The sequence below is a fragment of the Mustela lutreola genome, chromosome 10, assembly GCF_030435805.1.
Source record: "Mustela lutreola isolate mMusLut2 chromosome 10, mMusLut2.pri, whole genome shotgun sequence".
NCBI classification, from domain to species: Eukaryota; Metazoa; Chordata; class Mammalia; order Carnivora; family Mustelidae; genus Mustela; species Mustela lutreola.
Genome location: NC_081299.1, coordinates 91,926,648 through 91,941,501, shown reverse-complemented (window position 1 = coordinate 91,941,501; position 14,854 = coordinate 91,926,648). Strand labels below are relative to the sequence as shown.

The following is a 14,854-nucleotide window of genomic DNA, read 5'->3' as shown; positions in this document are numbered from 1 at the left end:
CAAGTTCAAACATTGGAATTTTGTGGTTTTTTTTCCTTTTTCTTTTCTTTTGTTTACCCCCACACATACTCATGGCTGATTCCTGTTAATCTATTCATTTTATATATTTACTGGGTGACTCCTGTGTGCCAGACATTTTCTTTGGGACCGGGGTTATAACTGTGAACGGCAGGGTCTCATGGCTGAGGAGGCAGAAAAAGACGTTTAAAAATGCTCTACTGAGATCCATGCTGTGAACAGGGCGAGGGAACAGAGTATACTAAGGAGAGGCTTCATTTAGATGAGATGGTGAGAAAAAGTCCTTCTGAGTCACTTGCCTCTTGAACCTGAGGCATAAGAAGAAACCAGTGGTGCAGAGATCTGGGGGAGAGGAATCCAGACAGAAGCCATAGCAAATGAAATGCCCGAAGATGGGCTGGAACCTGGAGTGTTTTAGAGGTTGAAAGGCAAGAGTGTTTGGGTGAGTGAGGGGCTCTAAGTTGGGAGAGTGGTGAGTGGGAGGACTAGTTTCAAAAAAGAGCTGGTGGAGGCCCGGATGGAGCTATGGGCAGTGAAAATAGAGATACAGCTATGAAGGAAAGACTCTTCTCTTGGTGGGTGGAGCAATTTTATTGCTGCTTTCTCGGAAACATCTTTTCACGTGTATGGTCACGTCCCCCTTTCAGAACCTCATCTGCCACCTTTCCCGTCACAGGAGCCTCCAGCCTTTCCTTCACATCGTTGCACTCCCAGATGGTGGACTTCTCGATTCTGTCTCTTTCCCAACCTTGTCAGTATTGCCGTTGCCTTCAGGATTCAGGCAACATTCCTTAGCATGGTATTTAAAGCCCTCAGTGATCTGGGCTTCAACTACTTTCCTGAACTCATCCAGCCAGTACCTGCCCACATACTTTGCTTTGCAGCTCTCCTGCTGTGTTGTAAGGTCTCTAATTGGCCGTACATTTTTATCATTCCGCCTTTGATGATAATGGAGTCAAACCCTAGGATGTCTTCCTATTATTTCCTATCAGATTCCTTCAAGATCCAACTAAAATAATTCTTTCCCTTATCTCCCATTGTTACTTTCTCTTTGTAAATCCATAGCATATTGCCTGGATAGTTGTTTAGCAGTGTGTGTGTGTGTGTGTGTGTGTGTGTGTGTATAATATATATGACATTTACCATTTTTGAATGTACAGTTTTGTGATGTTAAATACATTCATGTTGTTGGGCAGCCATCACCACTGTCCATCTCCAGAACTCTCTTCATCTTGTGAAACTGAAGCCCTGTACCCATTAAATACTAACTCTGTTCTCCCCTCCTCCCAGCCCCCTGGCAACCACCAGGGTTGGTGGTTGGAAATTCACCAGACTTTCTGTCTTTGTGAATTTGACTACTCTAGGTCCCTCATGCAGGTGGAATCATGTATTATTTGTCCTTCTGTAACTGGCATACTTTATTTAGCATAATGTCTTCAGTATTCACCCTTGTTGTAGCATGTATCCGAATTTCATTTTGTTTTTTAAAGAATTTTTTTTTTGAGGCTTTAAAATATAGCATTGCTTATACTCCACATTTTGATTATCCATTCAGCTGTCTATGCACACTTGGATTTCCTCCCTCTTTGGCTGTTGTGAATGATGCTGCTGTGAACACTGGTGTGCACATATATGCTCAAGTCCCTGCTTTCACTTCTTTTGGATATATACCCAGAAGTAGAATTGCTGGATTATATGGTAATTCTAGGTTTAATTTTTTGAGGGCTAGCCATACTGTTTTCTACAGTGACTGCCCCATTTTATGTTCCCGCCAGCAATGCACAGGAATTCCAGTATCTCCACGTCCTTGCCAACACTTGTTCTTTCCTTTTCTTCTTTTTTCTTTTTTAAAAAAATAATATCCATCCAAATGGGTACAAAGTAGCATCTTATTATGGTTTTGGCTTTGTATTTCCCTAATGATTAGAGATACTGAGTATCTTTTCATATGCTTTTTGGCCATTTATATATCTTTCTAGAGAAATGTCTCTTCAAGTCCTTTGCCTATTTTTGAGTCATGTTTGCTTATTTTTTGTTTTTGTTGAGTTATAAGAATTCTTTATATATTCTGGATATCCATTTTTGTCCCACATTTTGTTGGCAAGTATTGTCTGCCATTCTTTTCACTCTGTTGATATTTTCCTTTGCACAAAACATTCAGTTTTGATGAATTTCAACTTACTGGTCTTTTGTGGATAGTGCTTTACACTAGTGGTATAGTATAGTGGCATATCTAAGAAATCATTGCAAAATCCAATGTCATAAAACTTTCCCCCTGAGTTTTCATCTAAGAGTTTTATATATTTGGTTTTTTGATCAGTGTGTTATACTGTTTAAGGTAAGTGTCCAATTTCATTCTTCTGCCTGTGCATATCCAGTGTCACCAGAATCTTTTGTTGTAAAAGCTGTTCTATCCTCATTGAATGATCTTGGTACTGTTTTCAAAAATCCTTTGACCAGATATATATGACGGCATATTTCCAGGTATTCTGTTTCATTGGCCTAAAAGTTTATCTTTTTTTTTTTTTAATATTTTTATTTATTTATTTGAGAGACAGTGAGAGAGAGCATGAGAGGCGAGAAGGTCAGAGGGAGAAGCAGACTCCCCATGGAGTTGGGAGCCCGATGTGGGACTCGATCCCGGGACTCCGGGACCATGACCTGAGCCAAAGGCGGTTGCTTAACCAACTGAGCCACCCAGGTGCCCCTAGAAGTTTATCTTTATGCAAGTGCCACCCTGTTTTGATTACCATAGTTTTGTAATAAGGTTTGAAATCAGGAAGACTAACACCGCAACTTTGTTCTTTTTCAATATTGTTTTGACTATTAAGAGTCCCTTTAGATTCCACATGAATTTTATGATGGAGTTTTCTATTTTCTGCAGAATATATAATGGGGACTTTGTTAGGGAATATCTATTTTTATATTTTCTTGCAGCACAATTAATTACATATCTGCTTTCTCTATTAGAATATAATCTCACAGATGTTAGTGATAATTTTCAGTCAGTTTTTTTTTCTCCTTAGCACCTTTTACAGTAGGTTTTCATAAATACTTACTTTTTTTTATTGTCTGCCTCTGGGGAATTGGTTCATTATGTTTAATCATTAAGTCATACTTTTTGTTCTTGAGATCTTAGCTCAAGGAAGCTATCCTTGGCTTTCTAGAACAAATGAAGCCCCTGGCAATGCATGTTTCTTGTACTCTTTCTTCTAATTACATACTTCTGTGAATATTTTCCCCCCATTGCGGGGGGGAATACTCTTTTTTCTAATTATATACTTCTGTGAATATTTTCCCCCCACTGGGCAGGGGAAACCTTTGCCCTGTATCTACTACCGTGTCTGGCACAAAATGGGTGCTCCCTAAGTATTAGTTGCTGTAACTTTGTTGTGATTTAAATTCTTCCAGTTAATTCTTGCTTTTGGTAGCTAACTTCCCTTTTAAGTTATGAGTAAAATTAATTAATGTCCTCAGTATACCTCTAAGGCCCAAGGACAGACTGGTTTTGAAAGTGAACCATATAGACCTGAGCGTTTTAGATTAAGTGTGCTAAAAATGTAAAATGATAAAACTTGTAGTGTGATAAGGTAGCTGTTCCTAGCAAATATCCTCGCTAATATTTATTTCTGTTTTTACATGATTACAAAAAGTTGAGACATGTGAATTTTATATTTCAGAACCAACCGGTTTTGCTTTTTGGACGACCTCAGGGAGATGGTGAAATTCGAATAACTACTCTAGACAAGCACACGAAACAAGAAAGGTGAGAAAAGAGGAGCAATACTTATTTTCAGAATAAGTGGTTAGTATCAGAAGATTGAGAAAACAATTCTAGGACAAAGGGAAGCAGAGGAAGAAAAACGAGGGGACAGACCAACCTATGGTTTTTCTACAATTTTCTCATAAATATGTTAGAGAAAAATACCTGTGTTTTGGTATCTGTTGATTTGTCTAAGTTCTTAAGAGGGATATGACAAATATCGCTTTAGCTGAGGTTCAAAGGGACACACTGAAATGAGAATAGAGCTACAGTAATAGACAACAGAATTGTTTGATTTCTTTTTTTGGTATACGTTTGAAAACAACTAAAAATATGAAGCGCTCTAAGAAATTGGTCTAAGTGGGGACCATTTCATGATATTTTCTTGTGGGAAGTTCAGGTTAGTGAGCTTGGCCTGGTATCCCAAATTATAGACATAGGGTTGCTAAACTTGTTTGGTTGGTTAAAATGGCCATTTCTGGAACTTTTGGAAAGAGAAAGTCAGCCAGCAGGGGGCAGTGTCAGCTCTTGCTTCCAACTTGATACCCAGGTGCTACAGGTAGCGCCTAGGAGACCTATCCTTTTTCAGCCTCTCCAGGAAAATAGTCTTTGAAAGTGATGCAAGTATTAGAGCTATGTAAATGTATCGTTTTCATTATCATTATTTTAAAATGTATACATGTTAATTCCTGAGAATTTTCTAAAAGATGAAAATATTGATATGGGGTGATAGGATTACAAGTTTGTTTTTTCTCCCCCAATTACATTGTCATTAAAAATTAAGAGAAGCATCAATACAAAAATATAACCATAATTTTTCTAGTTTGCATTTTGCTCATATGCTGCTTGGTTTGTGTTTCCGGTGGTCCATGAAATCATGAGGAGCAACATAGAGGGTGAAAGTGTGGGTTCCACAGTCAGATCTGGTGTGAACCTTGCTCTGCCCTTCACTAGCTGTGCGACCTTGAGCAAATTATTTAACTTCTCTAATCCTGTTTCCTCCCCAGTAAAATGAAGATGAAAATGATATCTCAGCATGTGGTCCTGAGGATTTAAATTAAGTGAGTCATCTTTGTGAAAGGGACAGATACCTCCCTACACATTCTGGTCCACTCCTCAAAATATCAGAAGTTCACTACTCTTATCATTAGTATTCTGTAAATGGCTAGTTTTTAAACGGGGGGAAAAAATTGCTCCTGGACACTTTGTGGCTTTCTCAGTTGTTCCTGAGCAACTCTGAATGTATATATTCATACTATAATTTTGTGTATTTTTAAAATGAAACTAAGGTAAAGTAAGGCCATTCATCCCGTCAAGGGTAGTGCCAGGGTATGCACAGTTCATTCTTTTCCATAGGCAACACTGCCTTGGTCTTTAACTTAAAGAAACAATGTTTGGTTGGTTTAATTAAATTTTACCAAGGAAAAGTTAACGTACATTCTTCCAAACCATTTTAACTCTCTCTCTCTCTCTCTCATTCTCTCAGGCATATCTTCTTATTTGATTTGGCAGTGATTGTATGTAAAAGGAAAGGCGATAACTATGAAATGAAGGAAATAATAGATCTTCAGCAGTACAAAATAGCCAACAATCCTACAACTGATAAAGAAAATAAAAAGGTGAATCTTTGAAAATTAATTACCATAATTTACTCATGACTTTGACCATTCAAGGAGAGGATACTAATGCATTAATATGAGAGGGCTTATCAGTGCAGGTGATTTTTCTTTCTAGAGATTGATGAGGAGCAGGCCTCTGTGAGACATAATTGGACAGTGTCACAACTGACAGTGATCATCTCTAAAGCCTTAATGGTCAAGTAAAATGCATTTGGCATAAGAACTGTTACAGAGATAAAGCTGACTATAAAAGTCTGATTGTTCACAGTTCATATGCTGATAATGTTATGAGCGGTTTGTGGGTGACTGTGGTGGTGTTTTAGTGAATTTGGAAGCATGATGTTATCGCTGAAGTATACATATTAACCTGAGGAATATTACTTTCAACAGTGGTCTTATGGCTTCTACCTCATCCATACCCAGGGACAAAATGGATTAGAATTTTATTGCAAAACAAAAGATTTAAAGAAAAAATGGCTGGAACAGTTTGAAATGGCTTTGTGAGTATTTCTACCTTTAAAAGTGTTTTTTCTACTACTTAAAAATCTCTTACAAGTAATGAATTGTCAATAAATGTACTCCAGCCCTTGTAGCATGTATATGGAGACTGTGGAAACACTTTGAGCATGATTGCTACTTGGCTGGTCAGCTTGATAACTTTGGTCTCCTACGAGAGGCTTTGGCGAATTTCTTCAAGAAAAAGAAAGAGGGCACTCTAACATTCTGTTTGACTTTCTTCTCTTGGGCATATTTTAATTCTTAAGCTTTCTGCAGCCTGTGAAAATATTAACAATTCTGATGATAAACTTTTGATATACTGACCGTATTTTATATAGATCTTTAAAGCAGAAGTGGTCGCAAACACACACATTCATATTTGCACATATTTTATTTTTAATAGAAAAATTCATTTCTTCCCCTCATTTGATTTTTTTTTGGACTCATTTGTTTTTGAGTCCTAGATAAATTACCTGGTGTTTTCAATGAATGTTTTAAGGTCTTGAGTTCTTTCCGTGTTCTTTCCTTTTATGAAAGTGGAAGCTCAAGGAAGAGGTGGGAAATAAGTTAGACCTGTTTAAAAAGGAATGGCATAAAGAGATGTAATTACACAAAAACACGTTATTATAGGGGTTTCTTTTTGGTTTTGATGTTTTGGATTAAAAGGTGCATAGTGACCTTGTTACAAAAACATTAAGGTGACCCTGAAATTGAAACTGTTAGCAAAAAGTGAAATTCGGGGTAGGGAGCGGGTGGGGGGTGGGTGGGGAGAAAAGCACTTTGGATTTGCCTCATTTGTATTCTAGCACTGTTTACCATTTGTGGACAAATTCTATCGGGCTCTTGTTCCTTCTTTTGCTTTAAGAAATGCTCATGTTAATAAGATTAGAATGTTTTATTGTAGTTCCGAATTGAGAAAAACAGATTTTCTTGAGATTATTTTATCTAACATTTTGAGAGCAGTGATGGTGCTGCTAAGATGTTTGTAAGCTCATAGAACAATTCTGGATTCGTCAGTAACCACGGTCATGAGTTGGCTGCATGGTCTTAGCTAAGTTCATTATCTCTCAGAGCCCTGGTTTCCTCCTCTATAAAATAAGGATGATACTGTTTTGGATTTCAATGATATGTTTCAGGCTGAGTGGCACACCAGCAGTCATATGGTATTGAACAATAATGATATCTATTGTTATCACTATTATTAATATTGTTTTGTATTTAGGATCTTAATCTATACCCATGAGGACTTGTAAAACCAGAAGGCACCATCCCAGTATACATCGTGGGGCTAATACTGTATTGTTCTTAATTATAGGGGTAAAGCCAAAGAGGTTAGTAGTTGTATGCATGGATGCTGTGGCTCTGCTGTAGGTCCCCTTGGCTGGGGCCTAAATAAGGAAATTGGTGGCCTCTGCCTAGTCTCTCACAGATTGTGGGCTCCATCATAAACCAAGGGTGCTATTTTAAGGAGGTTTTCAAGTGGTGATTTGTCTACTTGGGGTTGGTGACAATGGGCACAGGTAGAGCTGATCTCAAGCCTTTGCTCTTATGAGAATGATGCTGGGCTAGTATTTACTTCTGGGTTCTTTTTTGCTATATAATCTTTGGATGAATGAAAACGCTTCTGCAGAGGAGGGAAGGTAAATTTCTTGTCTGGAGCAGGCCGCTCTCCTTGGACTGTACAATAGGCAGACCAGTTAACATTTTGTTCAGTTGCCATAAATCAAGGAACTTAACTGGATACAAGAGATTTTACAGTATGGATGCTTTTATCTCTTTTGTGAAAAAGGATCTGGGGTAGGTAGATGAAGGGTGGTTTGGTGTCTCACTGAAGTATCCTCAGGGATCCAGACTCAGGGCTTCTGCTCTTCACGATAAGCATTTGGCTTCTGTGCTCAGGGTTGGTCACTTTGTTGTCCAAGATAGCTGCGGGAGCTCCAGTTATAAAATCTTCATTCTAGGCAGCTGAAGGGGACTCCTTTGGTTTAAGGATCCCTTGTAAATATGCCACAAACTTATGTTACTAATACTGACTAGAATTTAGCTGTATGGCCACATCTGTCAAGGGAGCCTAGGAAACCTATATCATCTTTATTTCAGGCAGGATTGCGCCTAGCTGGGAATCAAGGTTCTCTTATGGAAAAAAAGGAGAGACTTGTAGACAACTACCTGTCACTGCTTTATAGTTATATACCTATGGGAGGCTGGATAGATAGAAATTGTCCCACCATAAGAAAGACGGCTGTACCATGCCCAGGGAAACTGGGATTCTTAACTTTGAGCAATTTCCAGGCACCTCACCAATATAATTAAACCTCCAAGTGGCTGTTTGTATTTCAGAATTCCATTGACTGCCCATGCAGATGGTGAGAGGGTGGAAGTACCTTTTTTGAGAATTGCCAGAGTCGAAGTGGAGGGCTTCTATAAGCAGGGATGATGCCAATTATGGCAAAGTAAAATTAGTCAGGATTTTACTCAGGCATCAGAATATGCCATTATTTTATTTTGTCCCCTCTTTTTTGAAACTCATTATGCAGGAAAGCCCTGCTTCCTGCTCTATAAGCAGCTCTTGCTTGTCTTGTGCTCAGGAGAATAAAATAACCTAGGTTATGTCCTGAAGCTTAGGACGACGTTACCTATGGTCCAAATTTTGCCATTTTATCTATTAAAGTTCGAGTACTGTCCTTCTCTAAGCCATGGGGAATAAAAGAAAACTAGGAAAATGGGCTGCATTCATGTCAGCCCATGAAAACCTTTGGATACCTCCTCAAGCCGGCTGCTACCAGTCCCTTTAGCATTAACATTGGACACCCAGGTCCTCTTAGAGCATTCTGGAGTGTTGCTTTAAGGAACTCAGGATGGAAAGGGAGGCATCAGGAGGAGTGTGGTGGGGAATCAAGGGAGGTGATATTTTAAGACTGATGAAGTGCTTGCCAGTTCTATTTACAGAAGATGGCTGTTCTGCTGTTTATAAGATGATTGGATCGTTTTTATTTTTTAAAAAAGTTGCAAATCACCTTTAAGATGTTTAAAATACCACTTTTAATTTAGAACGTTAAAAAAGACCATAGAAAAGCATGAATACCAATAAACAGTAAGTATCCAGTAAACGCATATCATCTCCCTAGAGGTGACCTAAATCTCAACCTGTGTCTTTCTCAGACATATCCCATCCCTGCTCAGTAGTCGTGTTCTCTGACCTTCTTTGGCAGTAACCACTTTCAGCATTTAGAATATTCAGTGAACCACATCAGTACTTGGCAAACCTCCATAAGAAAGGATGAACAAAGAAAAAAGCAGCAGTGACCCACTTGGATAGGGCAGGGAGAAAAATGTTTTTTTCTTTTTCTCCTGTGAGAAGAAGTGGTAGCAGGACGGATTGCTCTTGAGGTTGTTGGAACAGTCATGGAACCAAAGAAATTTGGGAGCCGTAGTTCTGGGGGACCCCCACTCTGAAGAATGTATTTCAACCTTTAAGAGACTGATGTAGATACATTGTTTATTCTTATTTATTTCCAAAAGGGCTTTTGTCACTGTCTCTCCCAATTCCATTTAGTTCTCTGTGAAATAAGATGGAAAATATTTTTAATAGCTTAAGCTAGTTTTCATAATGATATAGGAGAATATGGATGTGAGTGCCTATAGCAATGTTCAAAATCTTGTCAGGAAGCTTCTAGGTATGTTTTCCCCCAATCCCTTATATCCAGTGTGTTTTTATGAATTCTCCTTTTAGATTTAAATTGATAAATATTGTCATGCCCATTTTATAGCTCAGGAAACTAATGATTACAGCAGTGTTTCAGCAAACTTGTACAACTTCAGTGTTGTATAATTTACAGTGGAGTTCAGGATCTCAGGTCACAGCAATTTCTTTACCCCAAGGTGCTAAAATAAACAGCTGGACTGAAATCCTGTTATCTACAGCTTGAGTCAGGTTTCCTTTTCTGCTCTCCTCATCTCCACCACTATAACTAGGACCTAGAGGATCAGGCAGTTTTTTTAAATGTTCCAGAAACAAGTCAACGTTGGGTAAAATATGAAACAAATAAATTGAATAATAGACAAGGAAGGCTTTTTAAAGAAGGAGAGTGAGAAAGAAAAAGTAAAATGGGGGAGGGGAGTATTGCAAATGGTAAAAAGTGGTAGATTCTGAACCAGCCTCCATAGTGTTTACTGAAGGAAACTGAAAGGTTCCTTTGCCTGGAATTTATTCTGACCAACTTGATCCAATTCTTTTTTTTTTTTTTTTTTTTAATTTTATTTATTTATTTGACAGACAGAGATTACAAGTAGGCAGAGAGGCAGTCAGAGAGAGGAGCAAGCAGGCTCCCTGCTGAGCAGAGAGCCCGATGTGGGGCTCGATCCCAAAACCCTGGGATCATGACCTGAGCTGAAGGCAGAGGCTTTAACCCACTGAGCCACCCAGGCGCCCCCTGACTTGATCCAGTTCTTTAAGTTCTAACAATTTATATTAATCCCTTGAATAAAGAAGGTTCCTTGAAAGATGCATTGCCATATTCCCACTATCTAAGATTCCTTCACTGTGTACCATATGCACCGTGCTACGTGGTTTTCCTAAGAGGAAGAAGAACGTAGAAATAGTAATGTGTGCTCAAAGATTAGCCCAGGATATTTAGGGCTGGTTGCCAAATTAGCAATTTGTTGCTAATTGTTAAATGCTAAGACTGTGGTTGTGGAGAGAAGGGTATATAGAAATTACAGAGCCAAGAAGGGACTCTAGGACCAGATGTCATTGTCATGTTGGACATCTAGAAGGGCAGCCCCTGAGCTTTGTCTCCCACGGTGAACCCCTGAAAAGGCTCTCCAGACAGGGTGGGGCAGGGGGGCAGGAATCTAGCCATTAAACTCCATAAATCTCATTTGACCAGAGTCACACTGTTTCTAATTTATTCCCCACTTACTTCCAGAAGGAATTTGAGGTCACTCACCATAAAAAGCACACATGCCACAGAATTAAAAATAAAAATTTAAATAATCAGAGGTCAAACAGAACAATGTTTCAAAGTATTCTCCTCACACTTGGGATCTACTAGACAAGAATAGTTTCCTGAAATCTACCTTCTGTAGTTTATATTATAAAAGCAGTGAGTATGTTGTTCACATTTTAAATATGAAATTATATTTTATCAAACATAATTTAAAAAACACAAGATTTGTTTTAATCTAAAGATATTGCTCAGATATTTTGACTACCAGAGAGATAATTACCGGAGGAAATTACATTCATTCTACAAGTACTTACTGAGCACTTGCCTTCTTACCAGATATTATTGGAAGCCCTGGGCATGTAACAAAGAGGGAGCTATTGCAATTGAATTTAATACTGTAATCTATAAATATAATTTTTAGCTAATATATACTGGATTGAATTTAAAGACTGTACCCTTGGATATTTCTAGCCAAATAACATCTTCCTCCCAGTCCCATTTGCTCAAGTGTAAATAGAAGGAAGCCCGAGAAGTACCTTTCTCCCTCTACCTGTGGACATTTTCTCCCCAGTCTCTGCAGAGACTGACCACTTGCTTGGAATTTTCGTGTTCCCCTCCTTGGTTTAAGCCTTTCACATGTCTAATTAGCTTCTGTCCCTCTTCCCCACTCCTTACCAGTACACACTTCAGGAAGCATCCACAGTGATCCACCTGTGGCCCGCCCTTCTTAAAACCCTTTGTTGGCTATTTGTTGCCCTTGGTATAATCTCAAAATTCTTGTCAGGACCTAAAGGCCCTCCCTGATTTTATCTGCCCGTCTTCCCAGCTACATCTCATAGTAGCTTTACCTGGGCTCATTTTGGTGTGGTTAGATTGAGTGGATTTCAGTTCTTGGGGAATGCACAGGCCCTCAGACAACCGCCTTAGAGGCTTCCCTAACCAGGATGGTCTTTCCTTCTGTTCTTTATCCTATAGACCTTGGCTTAAAATGTTGCTTTCTGAGAGAGACAGTTCTTGACCATTATGCTAAATCAGTAACCCTACCCCCGCCCCCCAGTATTCTCTCACAATTGTAATTATATGACCCGGCAAAAATTACCCAAGTGTGGTATTTATAGCCTTCCCTGCATCCGCCTGCCCCCTGCTTATTAAAGCAGATTTATTACATGCCAGCCCAATTTTACCTATCCTTTCTCCTCCTAAAGAAGAGAGATTCCTTCTTGCTTACTGAGAGAGAAGCTGAATTGAACTCTGTGGCTAATGCTGGGAGAAAGGAAAAAAGAAAGCTTCATGGTTCTGGAAATGGAAAGAAAATTTGGGGTTTTGTTGTGAATGAGGCTCTGGAATAGCGGTGGGGTTTGAGGAATTTGGAAAGGGGAAAAGCACCTTTTGAAATACGTATCTGTGGATTCTGAATTCTATTCCCTCTTATGTCCTTTGAAATGTTAGATAGAGAATGCAATTGCTTTTTGGTTATTTTGGCTTCTTTATGTGTACTTTCAAGGGTCCAAGGCCAAACTGCCTGGGCCTTTCGGTTGATGGGGTTGCCATTGGCTCTACCTGTCCATTTCATGGCTGTTTCTCCCCTGAGCTAAGAACACCGTGACGGCCGGCATCTTGTCAGTGGTGTTCACATGCATGAGGAGTCCCGACCACAACTCATGTGTTGTGGAACAACTCCACACAGTGGAAAATCCCATATTTATTGTAAATCTGAAATTTTACTCAAGTTTTCTGATTAACAGGGTAATATAAAATCAACAACAACAACAAAGACCTGATGGCTTAAGGATTCCTAGGGTTGGACAAAATGTAACAGCCCTTGAGAGAAAGAAACTTTTTCTAGTATAATAAGTAGGCTTTATAATTTGCATCCTTAGGTAGGAGACACTGAAAAACACATTTTCCACTAGCAGCATGAGATTTTTTGAAGTTCTAGAAGTTGATGTTACATAAAATTATGTTTTATGTTTACTAGCCTTCAAAAAATAAGTTTGCAATTTCTTTGAACGCATTTTTGTAGCCACCCAACTTGATGTTTCCAGGTTGTTTCTTTTTTTTTTTTTTTTCCATATATGTTTCTTATTGGCAGACTGACTTAATGCTTGGATGGAACTTATAGAACCAACCAGGATATGGATAAGGTCCTCATTACCTAGACTCTTTCACATAATGCTGACCGAATCTATAATTTTGCTGAAACCTGCAGAACAACATGCAATTCACATGCTCTCGGGACTTCCTTGCTTCTGGGAGCTATGGGCAGAACTCGGCCCAAACTCTAGTTCCAGAGTCTGAGGTGCTCAAAGCCCACCTATTTCCTCACATTTCTCTCTGTCTCAACTCCTGACCCAGAAGAAATACAGTCATGGCCTAGATTTTGTGATAGTGATGGGTGGCACAAGAGAGGGGGTCATTTCATGCACCCGTTCCCTCTGCCATTCCATCAGTCTCCTTGACATCCTCAATGTGACTCTCTTCACTCTACCCTGCTCCCCACAGTGGGCCAGTATGCCTGGACTCACAGCTTTTCCTCTGGAGCCTGGCTAGTCAAGCCAGAGATAGCATATACCTTAGCCATCCTGGGATTTAGAGAAATAAAGCTTGTTATGTTAGGTCAGTTCAAGATTAAGAAATCTGCTGAGTATCTTAAGAGGAGATGCTCTTTGCTATTGGTCGGTAAGGGATCCATGTTTTTAACAGAATATTAAAGTTTTGGCTGCAGATTTGACATTGCTTTCTACACATTGAAAAGACTGATTTTGCTTATATATATATATATTTTTTCTTTTTAAATTAAAATTTATTTGCCTGTCATAATTTTTTTTTCTTTTTTTTTTTAATTTTTTATTTTTTATAAACATATATTTTTATCCCCAGGGGTACAGGTCTGTGAATCACCAGGTTTACACACTTCACAGCACTCACCAAATCACATACCCTCCCCAATGTCCATAATCCCACCCCCTTCTCCCAAACCCCCTCCCCCCGGCAACCCTCAGTTTGTTTTGTGAGATTAAGAGTCACTTATGGTTTGTCTCCCTCCCAATCCCATCTTGTTTCATTTATTCTTCTTCTACCCACTTAAGCCTCCATGTTGTATCACCACTTCCTCATATCAGGGAGATCATATGATAGTTGTCTTTCTCTGCTTGACTTATTTCGCTAAGCATGATACACTCTAGTTCCATCCATGTTGTTGCAAATGGCAAGATTTCATTTCTTTTGATGGCTGCATAGTATTCCATTGTGTATATATACCACATCTTCTTGATCCATTCATCTGTTGATGGACATCTAGGTTCTTTCCATAGTTTGGCTATTGTGGACATTGCTGCTATAAACATTCGGGTGCATGTGCCCCTTTGGATCACTACATTTGTATCTTTAGGGTAAATACCCAATAGTGCAATTGCTGGGTCATAGGGCAATTCTATTTTCAACATTTTGAGGAACCTCCATGCTGTTTTCCAGAGTGGCTGCACCAGCTTGCATTCCCACCAACAGTGTAGGAGGGTTCCCCTTTCTCCGCATCCTCGCCAGCATCTGTCATTTCCTGACTTGTTGATTTTAGCCATTCTGACTGGTGTGAGGTGATATCTCATTGTGGTTTTGATTTGTACTTCCCTGATGCCGAGTGATATGGAGCACTTTTTCATGTGTCTGTTCGCCATCTGGATGTCTTCTTTGCAGAAATGTCTGTTCATGTCCTCTGCCCATTTCTTGATTGGATTATTTGTTCTTTGGGTGTTGAGTTTGCTAAGTTCTTTATAGATTCTGGACACTAGTCCTTTATCTGATATGTCGTTTGCAAATATCTTCTCCCATTCTGTCAGTTGTCTTTTGATTTTGTTAACTGTTTCCTTTGCTGTGCAAAAGCTTTTGATCTTGATGAAATCCCAGTAGTTCATTTTTTCCCTTGCTTCCCTTGCCTTTTGCGTTGTTCCTAGGAAGATGTTGCTGCGGCAGAGGTCGAAGAGGTTGCTGCCCGTGTTCTCCTCAAGGAT

The 14,854-nt window shown here is 39.2% G+C and overlaps 1 protein-coding gene across 4 annotated transcripts in view; it reads left to right on the top strand.

Annotated features, from left to right (window-relative positions):
• Positions 1-14,854, top strand: part of VAV3 (vav guanine nucleotide exchange factor 3) — a 360,704-nt gene that overhangs the window by 188,073 nt on the left and 157,777 nt on the right. For all 4 annotated transcript variants that reach the window (XM_059137589.1, XM_059137591.1, XM_059137588.1 and 1 more), the window contains 3 exons: positions 3,699-3,784; positions 5,268-5,400; positions 5,791-5,900. In XM_059137589.1, coding sequence (XP_058993572.1) covers positions 3,699-3,784; positions 5,268-5,400; positions 5,791-5,900 — 329 coding nt within the window. The remainder of the gene's footprint in view (positions 1-3,698; positions 3,785-5,267; positions 5,401-5,790; positions 5,901-14,854) is intronic.